At 43.0% G+C, this 11,823-nt stretch overlaps 1 protein-coding gene across 1 annotated transcript; it reads left to right on the top strand.

Moving 5' to 3' along the window:
• The first annotated feature begins 2,554 nt into the window (after positions 1 to 2,554).
• Positions 2,555 to 3,296, top strand: LOC121133116 (peptidyl-prolyl cis-trans isomerase A-like). The gene has a single exon (XM_040728912.1). The coding sequence runs from the start codon at positions 2,605 to 2,607 to the stop codon at positions 3,097 to 3,099; it is 495 nt and encodes a 164-aa protein (XP_040584846.1). The 5' UTR covers positions 2,555 to 2,604; the 3' UTR covers positions 3,100 to 3,296.
• The last annotated feature ends 8,527 nt before the right edge of the window (positions 3,297 to 11,823 follow it).

The following is an 11,823-nucleotide window of genomic DNA, read 5'->3' as shown; positions in this document are numbered from 1 at the left end:
ACAGGGTTTCACTGTGTAGCCCTGGCTGCACTGGAACTCGATTTGTAGATCAGGCTGGCCTTGAATTTAGGGATGTGCCTGCCTCTGCCTTCAGCATGCTGAGATTACAATCACAACCTGGCACAAAAATAGCACTTTTTGAAAAGCAGTCTGGGTAAGTTTCCTGGGCTAGCCTAGATCTCACAAAACAGCTCAGGTTACCCTTAAATTTGCTATCTCCAACCTCTACCTCCCAAGTGCTAGGATTGCATGGGATTGCGATCTAGGAAAACCACGTATTTTAAAACTCATTTCTCTTTTCTCGTACCTCATCCCCGTCCTACACATATTATGTAGGCCAAGTAACTTGGCCAAGTTACATCTGAGCTGGTCTTCCTTCAGGAAGTGAAACAGAGGGAGGGGCAACTTTGCATTTCCCCTAGTGGCAGAAGTGCCACAATGGCAGCACATAGTGTGGTCCTTCACTGGCCACTGGATACACTCCATTACCCAAAATACGGGAGTGATTAAATCTGGACACTAGATGAAGCAGGGAGGAGCTACAAGACCAAGCAAGGATATTTTCCCAGACTACCCTGAGGCAGCAACCTGGGTCTGTGGTTCCTCTGGCCCAAGAACAGGAATAGCAACGGAGCAAGCCATTGGGTTAAACTACAGGTGAGGGTTATTGTGAGGCCCTTTTCATGAAAGAGCCAGAGTAATACTGAGGGAGTAGCACTGAAGCCACAGAAAACCCACGGAACGCACTAAGGGAATCCTCTGAAACCTTAGGCTCATTGGCTTAATCAAATGTCCCACAAGGATGGTGCAGGCACACAAAACAAAAGCATACTGAGCATTTTTGGAATGCCGGACCTCGTCTGTTACCTGCATTGCTTTCAGCTTGGAGATAAAAATAATAGGGTGTTACTGGCAGAGTACACTGAACAGAATGGCAGACTGGGGTTGCTAATTGAAATCTTTAGATCAGCGAGTACAAAACCGGTTTGTCTGAGATCCGACATAGATGCCATTGTAATCTGGACAGAGTGGCTCTGGGTGCAGTCACTTAAGGATAGCACTAACTGTTTTAGCATGCAAAGGCACAGTGCTGTCAGAAACAACAGCTGCATGGGGGCACACGCTGTGGCTATTAGAGACCAGCACCAAACTGAGCAATCAAATAAGAGTCCGGTAATTAAGTTTAGAGATTGTTCCAGGCCCGTCGGTCCCACTTGCCAATGCCATTTACTAAACACAATTTTGTTGTTTTGTGTGGTATGAGAGTACATGATCATAGATGTGAGAACACAGTTCCCAAGGACAGGCTCTGCCTCTGCGTTTGCCTCCCTGAGGTGCTTCCTCTAGACTCTGCTTGAATCTGCTTGCGCTTCTTCTTTCCAACGGGTCAGCTTGCATAGTTACTTTTTTTTTCTTTACTATTTATTTCTTTAGAGTTGGAGAGATGGCTCAGCCATTAAAAATGCTAGGCTCACAACCAAAATGACTACATTTATTTTATGTGTATGGGGTTTTGCCCGAATGTGTGTATGAATAACATGTGCCTGTCTGGGGCCTGAAGAAGTCAGACAAAGGTACTGGATCCTTTGGTACTAGAGTTACGTACAGTTGTGAGCCACCATGTGGGTGCTAGGAACAGAACATGGGTCCTCTTCAAGAGCAGCAAACATTCTGAAACACTGCGCCATCTCTCCAGCCCCAAGATGTTCATAATTATAAAAAGGCTTCATTATTATTATTATTATTATTATTATTATTATCATTATCATTACTTGAGACAAGGTCTTACTATGTAGTTCAGGCTGGCTGCAAACCTGTTAGTTAGTTCTGGCTGGCTTCAAATTCTTTTTTTTTTTTCAATATGTATGGGTGTTTTGCCTGCATGTGTTTATGTGAATCACATTCATGCAGTGCCTGAGGAGGCAAGAAGAGAGCATCAGATCCCCTGGAACTGGGGTTTTTAATTGGTCTAAATAATAAAAACCAGAAGTCAGATATAGAGAAAGATGCTGAGAGATCAAAGAGAGGGCATAAGCCGCAGTCACACCTTTCTTCCTTATCATCTCAGCAGACAACAGAATGAGTTCCTGTTTCTTCCTGCTTATACTCTCTCTCCACCCAGCCATCTTCTTCCTGTTCCCAGCCAGCCATCTCACTTCCTGTCTTGTCTGTGCAGACCTCCAAACCTCTATGGTTAGCTAGTGGCAAATTCCATTCTCCGACCTTCAGACAGGCTTTATTTGTACAAGCAAGATATCACCACAGTTGTTGCACCATGCTGGAGCTAGGAATTGAACCCAGGTCCTTTGGAAGAGCATCCATGCTCTTTAACAACTGAGCCATCTCTCCAGCCACCTGACCTTACAATTCTTGATCCTCCCACTTTAACCTCTCACATGCTGAGATTGTAGGCACATACCACACTGCCCAGCAAATGTGAACGGTTTTAATCAGCTCTCTAGTTCCTCTGTTATCTGTGCAAACATTCCATCCTCTTACCTGTGTGAGTCCTGCTCTGGCAGCCAAAAGATTTCACTGGTTGTCTCAAGAATTCCTTCCCAGCTTTGCAGACCCCGCCGTCCCCTGTCACCTCTCTTTGCAGCCATGGTCAACCCCACCGTGTTCTTCGACATCGCGGCCGATGGCAAGCCCTTGGGCCGCGTCTCCTTCGAGCTATTTGCAGACAAAGTTCCAAAGACAGCAGAAAACTTTCGCGCTCTGAGCACTGGAGAGAAAGGATTTGGATATAAGGGTTCCTCCTTTCACAGAATTATCCCAGGATTCATGTGCCAGGGTGGTGACTTCACACGCCATAATGGAGCTGGCGGCAGGTCCATCTACGGAGAGAAGTTTGAGGATGAGAACTTCATCCTGAAGCACACAGGTCCTGGTATCTTGTCCATGGAAAATGCTGGACCAAACACAAATGGTTCCCAGTTTTTTATCTGCACCGCCAAGACCGAGTGGCTGGATGGCAAGCACGTGGTCTTTGGTAAGGTGAAAGAAGGCATGAACATTGTGAAGGCCATGGAGCGTTTCAGGTCCAGGAACGGCAAGACCAGCAAGAAGATCACCATTTCCGACTGTGGGCAACTCTAATTCTTCTGACTCGCGGGCCTATTACCCACCAGACCATTCCCTCTGTAGCTCAGGAGAGCATCCTGCCTCCACCCCATCTGCTTGTAATGCCCTGTAATCTCTGCTCTCACTGAAATTCTTTGGGTTCCATATTTCCCCTCAAGTCTAGCTGGATTGCAGAGTTAAGTTTATGATTATGAATAAAACCTAAGTAAAAACTGAAAAAAAATTCCTTCCCTGGGGACACTTTTACCCATTACAAGGTCCCAACAACAAATCAAAGTATAATTTCATCAAAGTTCAACCTGGGAACCAATGAGTTTAATGGGCTTACTTGCAAAACATAGATGAGGGGCTATTTACAGGAGTATGGGCTACCCCAAAGCTACCACACTGCATAGTTTTCATCTGTCATGAACGATGACTTCTCAAAGCCACACAGACAGAATCCCCTTTAACCAGCTTTCCCAGCCTGTACCATCAGAGTCAACCCCTTCCCCCAGGTACAATTGAGGCAGAACTGCATACAAATGTCTGGGAGGAGGTGATGGAATCTCAGGTGAATGTATAACAACCCTCCCCACTCCCATCTATGGCAGAATATCAGCAGTGATGGGGTCTGTCGGCAGGGCACAACTGAGCTGATTGAAGACACCAGCTGTTTTGCTTGGAGAATCACGGTCTACAAAACTTACCTCCCTTGCAGGTCCTTCCCCGCATTCCAGCTTCAGAGACTCCCATAGACTACCAGCTTCAGAGACTCCCATAGACTACCAGCTTCAGAGACTCCCATAGACTACCAGCTTCAGAGACTCCCATAGACTACCAGCTTCAGAGACTCCCATAGACTACCTGCTACAGATCAGCGACTGCCCTTGACCCAGGCAAACTTAACTGGGCTCACCCTCGTCCCTCCTCATTTAGCTTCTCGACAAGTAAGCCTCTCGCTTTAAAAGCCCAGTCTCTGTTCTTGGCTCTTGTTTGAGGTTATTTTTGCCAGCACTTCTAATACCCGGATGCCATAATATCCTAATGAGACCTCATCCCCCAAGGAGAATTCTCATGATGAATTGAGTGTGATCATCTATCTATCTGGAACATATACTGAAGTATGCACTGTGAGCGGTAAAGTATACTCCTAGCTTTTATGACTGTGCCCCTGTCACCTCATACCCCTACCAGTTGAGTTCCCCCAGGGAAGTAGATCCTGATGCACAGATGAGTGGGTCAAAAGATGACCATGGAATCACATTCAGCTCAACAGCAATTAAGGGGAAGGGAATAAGCAGGACTGGAGAGGGGGCAGTGGAACTGGGATACAACCACAAGGAAAGCCTCTGCTCTCTCCAAGAAGAACACTAATCAGATGGCCCTTTAGAATGTCCATGTTTAGGGTGTATTATAAGGCTGTAATAGTCATCGGATGCAGGCCACCCTAGGCTGGGCATATAACCTCAGGCAAGACAATTCTCTTCATCATACTTAGGACTGTCACAGATCTTTTCCATAGACTGTCTTGTTTTCAATTCCCGTTCTGTTTCTTGTTTTGTCTATCTGTTTATCAGCAGCAAACTGTCCTCATTACTATACCCCATGGATCAACTTTGTGAAAACCGGTATTGTTAGCACTTTATTTTGAAGATGTGTTTATTTTTATTCGTGTTCATGCGTGTGCCTGCACGTATGTAGAGGCGTTGATGGGGGCAGAAGAGGGTGTTGACTCTCCCGGAGCTTGAGTTATGGGCAGTTGTGAGCTTCCTGATGTGGGTGCTGGGCAGTGGACTTAGGCTCTCTGGAACAGCAGCCTGTGACTTTAACTGCAGAGAGTCGCTCCACCCCCTTGTTTGTTTGCTTTTGAGAAAGAATTTCCTTTAACCCAGGCCAGCCTGGAACTTGCCATGTAGTGAGGATGTCCTTGAACAGAAGCCTGATCCTCCCTGCACCTGGGATTATGGGCTTTTGCAATTACACACAGCTGAGAATATTTTTTTTAATACTGAATTTTCCTCTATAAGAAGACCATTTATCTCTCCCAGCACTCGGGAGGCAGAGGCAGGTGGATCTCTGTGAGTTCGAGGTCAGCCTGGTCTACAGAGCAAGTTCCAGGACAGCCTCCAAAACAATACAGAGAAACCCTGTCTGGGAAAAAAAAAGACCATTTATCTCTATCTCACTTGTTTTCTTTAATGGCTTTTTAAAAAAAATTATAACTATTTCCTAGTAGGTGGTGCACATTTTTCTGTTAGATTCTTTCCCAGGTATTTTGTAGCTTGGGTTGCTAATTGCAAATGGTATTTCATTGCTGATGTTTAGCAATACAATGAGCTTTGGCTTTTAATTCAGCAATCCTATTAAATTATTATGTTAATTCTGATAAGGTTCTTGTAGATTCCATTTTCCAGTATTCATAATGCCCACCGCATGTTTGGGTGGACAACAGCATGCTTTCATAATAATTTATAATACAATAATTATAATAAGAGATTCTAAAGCCATAGCTAACCACTTCCTCTTGCCGCACTGAATGTTGTATTCATCCTCGGTTTACTGATGTCAACGATCTTCCATGCTTTCCTCCCTGTTTATGCCAATATCCAGGGTGTTGGTTCCTTTGCTCTTCCTGGAACAGAACTATTCTCCAAACATATAATTCCACAATCTGATTTGTTCACTGCTATTATAATGCACTCGAGCTCCACCTTTCTCTAATATTTTATTCATTTAATGTAACTGTGCCGGAGTCACACACTGGTCAGTTTAGTCAGTCATTTTAGGTGCCTCGTTCTTATCTATAGAGTCAGTTGGATTGTTTTATGTGTATGAGTATTTGCCTGCATGTATGTCTGTGTGCCTGGCACCTGCTTAATTTATAAGAGGGTGCTGGATCCCCTGGAACTGGAGTTGTGACCTGCCATGTGGGTGCTAGGAATATCCCGAGTCAACCAGTGCTCTTAACTGCTGAGCCATCTCTTCAGCCCCAGAGTGCCTCACTCTTTAACACACACACGCGCGCACACACACACACACACACACACAAAGAGAGAGAGACAGACAGAGAGACAGAGACTGGATAATCAGGAGATGAAACAGGAACTTTGATTCTCTAGCAAAATTAGGTCCAAAGGTATATAGCTCAGTGGTACAGCATTCACACGGCCCTTGTACTTAGTATAAAGTCCTGGCTTCAGCACCAGGACCAGACAGAAGATCAATAGAGGCAGGCAAGAGAGAGACAAAGACAGTGCTGAATTAGTCCCTTCACAATTTATAAAATTGATTTAATTATTTTGGACTCACTATTGTAGCCGAGAAGGACCTTGGGTTTCTGGCTGTGCCCTTGCTTCCAGAGTGCTGGGATTCTGGGCATGTGCCATCACACCTAGTTTATGCAATGCCCATTACCAAGTCCAGGGCTTTTCGCATGATAGATAGGCAAGCATTCTACTAACCAAGTGGCATCCCCCACTGAACGCTTTACACAGTTAAGCACAATATATATGGCATCTGTGTATCTTTTTTAAATGGATCACACTTTGGTCAGGCTTTTTTTTAATTTTTCCCTTCAAAGAAGTATTCCTTCTAAAACAGATTCAGTTAGGACTGGCATTCAGAATTGATAGACAAAGCCAAACTGTGAAGTACTATCAAGGCATACAAACCAAATAAACAGCCATGTTCAGCAAAAATATTTGTTAGGTCTCTAAATTTGAAATAACAATTTGACTTTCTTCTCCCTAGGGGAATGTACTGTATCAGGTGATTCCAGTTGTCCCAACGGCACAGAGCCATGCCACACAGAGCACGTCTGTCCACACAGAGCACGTCTGTCCACACAGAGCACGTCTGTCCACACAGAGCACGTCTGTCCGGTGAGATTAAGTGAAAACAGAACCTGCTCTAACTGGGCTGGCAGTGGCTTTATTGGAGTTCCAAAGCTGAGCTCAAGTGATTTTTCAACTAGAACAAGGAGCAAAACACATCAAGACTTGGTCAGTCTTGCCGTGGACTGCTGAGGGAACATAGCTTTGGTAGCATATGAAGTCCCATATGTTACCACTCTAGAACACATGGGGCCTTCTGTGAAAGCAGAATGCTATCTGCCAAAAAGATATCAAACCAAATTCATCTGGTGTTTTCTGTAAATAACTTACTATCCTTGTCTAGTGTCTTGTGAGAATTAACTGTGCTTGTACAAATAAGATTCTATGGGTGACTAAGGCTATTTCCTGTATTTTACCATAGAAACAACATTATTTTTTGTATTAATTTTTTGTCAGCAGGCATTTTCACAATTTTAATTCCATGTCAATATTTCGCTCGTGCCACCTTGAATTCATAATATTGTCTAAACTAAGGGATTTATTATTCCTTTGGAAACTACTAATATGTGTATTTCATAATTTCATTGCCATCAATGAGTGTTAGTTCTACTGTATAGAGTTTGGGGAAGGACACTAAAATACATGGCATATATATCCAGAGGTTGACTTAATAAACTTGAAAAAATAAAACAAGTCAGTCATAATAGTAACACTCTGTGAACTGTGAATCCTGATGCCCTGCTGCTGAGCTGGGGGCTTTCCATAACCATCTCATTCAGTCCCCACAATGCCCAGCGTGATATGCAGTATGTCTCATAATAAAGGAGAACACTAAACTTGACAGGGCCTTGGACTTTACGCTGGTGACTCATTTCTCTCTTTGATGGTCTTATCTTGTGTATTGAATATTATAAAATGTAGTATCAGTGTCCTTCGGGTGAAACTCGGTTGTATTTTCTGAGTGCAGGAAGAACATTGGAGGCAAAAGAAAGGGCATTCCCACAGGTCAAACACAGGACAGCAATTGTGGTGAGAGGAGTTTGGCTCCAGCAAGCGCACCTAGGAAGCTGAAGCTGAAACTCAACTCCATCAACAAACAGTGCTAAAAGACCAACCGAAAGTCTCTTGGGGACAAAATGCTGTGTATATTAAGTGTAATGCTAAAGATCTTAGACATCACTCTGTAGAAGAAAGTGACAAGAGGCAATTTAACAAGTTTAAATTATACATGTTGTTATAGAAACTTGTACATTTAAAAGCCCAAATACCCAACTATAGAAGGAATAAAGTTTCACATTGTTGTTGTACTATTATTTTGTTCCTCAGATATAATCACTGTTAGTTTGAATACAACTTTTTTTTTTTGAGACAGGGTTTCTCTGTATTGCTTTGGAGGCTGTCCTGGAACTCGCTCTGTAGACCAGCCCGGCCTCAAACTCACAGGGATCAGCCTGCCTCTGCTTCCCGAGTGCTGGGAATAAAGGCGTGCACCACCAATGCCTGGCTTTAAATACGACCTTTTTAAATGCATAAAAACATAGAGCTACTGTTTAGTATAATATAATTATACCTGACACTTCTCTTGGCAGTAACTGACAAAGTAAAATACTGAGTGTCAACATAAACTTTGGAAGCTTTTTAATAGTTTCAGGCATTTAAAGGCTTTCATGTATTAAGATATTTAAAATCTAAAAAAGATATTAATATAATATACAAATGTTTTGTATACTTATCCAGTTATTTTTAAATGTGAATTATTGAGAGTGGGGTTGATGGATATATAAATACATACATATTAAAATGTAAGATACACCTTTAAGTTGCTCTTTAGAAATTTCTTCAGCAAGTTATGCTCTCCAAGATGCTTAAATGCTTTTTTTCCTCTGTATTCTTAATATTAGGTCTGATCAAAGGGGAATTTTTGTTGAGCAAGACTGTGACAAGGTTGTGACAAGATCATAGCTGTGGTGTGTGAGGTAGCCAGCCTGCTTCAATCAGATTATTGTTTTGAATGCATGATTCACTGTCTATTTAAAGTTCTAAAAGAAACAACTGGGGAACCAGACACTAAGGAAATGAAGAATCATAATATATTAGGAACAGTGACTAAACATAAAATAAATCACACAGGGCAAAAACATAAGAGTACTATTTTAAGTTGATGGGTCTCAGATACCAGTGTGATGAAACTTGCATCACCTGGAGAACTCTTTAAACCAGCCAATGTCTGAGTTGTACACCTCAGTTTTCATTTAAATGATCTGTGGTGTGGCCTGAGTATTAAAATATTTAAAAGTCCTTGGGCAATTCTACTGTGAGCTGCAAGTGAGGGTTTCTGTTTTCGGTATTGTTAGTTTTAAAGGTCCTGAATTCCATGTCTCCACACCCCATAAAGATGCCTGATAAGCTTTCATCCTTTTTTTTTTAAGATTTACATATTTTTATGTGCATTGTGTTTTGCCTGCGTGTAAGTCTATGTAACATCCCCTGGAACTGGAGTTACAGACAACTGAGAGCTGCCATGTGGGTGCTGGGAATTGAACCTGGGTCCTCTGGGAGAGTAGCCAGTGCTCTTAACCACTGAGTCAGCTCCCCAGCCCTAGGCTTCCATTCTTTCCTGAGATTTTCAGAAAAGAATTTAGGCCTGGCAGTAAGATGTGAACTGTGTGTTTGGGGGGCATTGCACCAGGTTCAATCCAAACACTTTATACTAATAGTCTGAAGAAATCTACTGTTTCTCAGAAGCCACTAGATTGTTTTCCAGGCCTTAATTTCATTTCTATACCTTGACCTACAAAGGTGAAAGAACAGAATTACTCAGAGGCTGAGTCACACATCTTGCTAGATCCAGGTAAATCAAACAGAGGCCCTTAAGTCTCCAGAAAATAAATGAAACAAACAAACATGTTCTCAGAGCATTCTCTGCAAGATGAAATCTACTGGTTAGAACAGGTCTGGCCTGGCTGGCAGGCAAAGGAAGTAGGATTTCCATAGTACATTAGAGGAAGAAAGAATGCCCTGATCCAGTGTAGAACATCCGCCAGGTATTTCAATTGCCTGAGATCTGATTTCGCAGCCCCTGCTTTTCTCTCTCCCCACCCCCTTCTCCTATCTGGTAACTATAAAATCTTAAGCATAGTCACTGTGATTGGTGATCCCGGAAGGAAAACCCCGTCATGTGGAGAAATGAATGTCCCCTGTGACTGGGAGAATGAGTCACTCCTTGCCTCAGACCTTAGGGTATTTCAGTGTTCCATGCCAACCTTCCATTGCCAAGCAGCAGCTGATGCTCCAAAGAGAGCTTCTGACCTTCAGAGATTGAGCTCCGAACATCGGTAGCCCAAGTCTCACGTTTGCCTGAGACAGTGATGGAGGTTTCAAGGGCTGCCACTTTCTAGGCATGAGGAGACACAAGCTGTTGATCTTTGGGATCCACTTTCCTACATCTCATTAAACAGCACTGCTCTGCCCAGGAGGAGGCTGGTATACCTGTGTGGAGAATGTGGGCATGGGAAGGGTTGGGGCACAGGGGATTTGTAGCATTGCCATGGTGTCTGTAATAACTGCCATCGTGTCTGATGTCAAGTTAGCAAAGCTACCAGTGCACTCACAACATTCCTGGATGTTTACTAATCAGCTTTCACCAGCCTGTCCAAACTGGTTCCAGCAGACTATTAGTCTACCCCATGAACAAACAGCAATCTTGGTAATGCATGCCTATGATCCCATCACCAGGGAGCTTGAAGCAAAAAGATCACAAGTTCAAGGCCAGCCTGAGCTACATAGCATAACTCTGTCTTCAAAAAGAAGACGCTGGTGGAACAGTATAATTATTATTTAAACTAATGTCATTTTGTGCCTCCAAATTCAGTCCAAGCAAGCTGCAAATGCCAGTTTACACATAGACCACGAGTTCCTCAACACCTACTTGCAAAGATGCTAAGGGTCTAATAACAGAAGGGCTCAGCTATTAACACTTGGAGAGGTTTATTTATAAGATTTGAAAACTAAGTGAAATAATGACTTAGGGCCAAGATCATGGAATAAACTGAAACTAAGGAGATATTTCATCTAATTACAAATGAACAGTAATGGCTACATGCTTGACCACCCACCTCTTCTCTCCTAAGATTCGAAGGCTTGTTAGGGGTGAGAAGCTATTCTAATTTATTTGTGCCAAATATGAATTGTAAATTCTCTAGAAGGAAACAGTTCTCTATTTGACCTTAGGAAATCCAATGTCCCTCAAATGGACGTCTTACAGAATAAGAGAGACCTGGGTCCTATTTCAAAAAGAATCTATCAACTCTCCCTAGAAAATGATTCTTTTCTATGAGTTTTTTTTTTAAGATTCGTTTATTTTAGCTGAGCAGTAGTGGCACGTGCCTTTAATCCCAGCATTCAAGAAGCAGAGGCAGGCGGATCTCTGTGAATTCGAGGCCAGCCTGGTCTACAGAGTGAGTTCCAGGACAGCCAGAGCTACACAGAGAAACACTGTGTTAAAAAACAAAACAAAGCCGGGTGGTGGTGGCGCACGCCTTTAATCCCAGCACTCGGGAGGCAGAGGCAGGCGGATCTCTGTGAATTCGAGGCCGGGCTGGACCGATAGCCTCCAAAACAATACAGAGAAACCCTGTCTCGTAAAAACCAAAAAAACAAAACAAAACAAAACAAAAACATTCATTTATTTCATGTGTATGAATGTTTCACCTGCATCTATGTCTGTGTGTCATGTGTGCTCCTGAAGAAGGCATTGGATTCCCTGGAGCTGGAGTTACAGGCAGTTGTAAGTCACCATGTGTGTGCTAGGAACTGAACCCAGGTCCTCTACAAGAGCATTCAGTGCTCTTAACCATCTCTCCAACCTCATGGAAATTTTTTTTATTTAGCACTATTCTCCTAAAATGTCAGAAATATGAGTTAA

Source organism: Mesocricetus auratus, unplaced genomic scaffold (genome assembly GCF_017639785.1).
Source record: "Mesocricetus auratus isolate SY011 unplaced genomic scaffold, BCM_Maur_2.0 Super-Scaffold_100020, whole genome shotgun sequence".
Classification (NCBI taxonomy): domain Eukaryota; kingdom Metazoa; phylum Chordata; class Mammalia; order Rodentia; family Cricetidae; genus Mesocricetus; species Mesocricetus auratus.
Note: the sequence above shows the minus strand (reverse complement) of the source record. Positions and strands in the feature narration are given on the sequence as shown.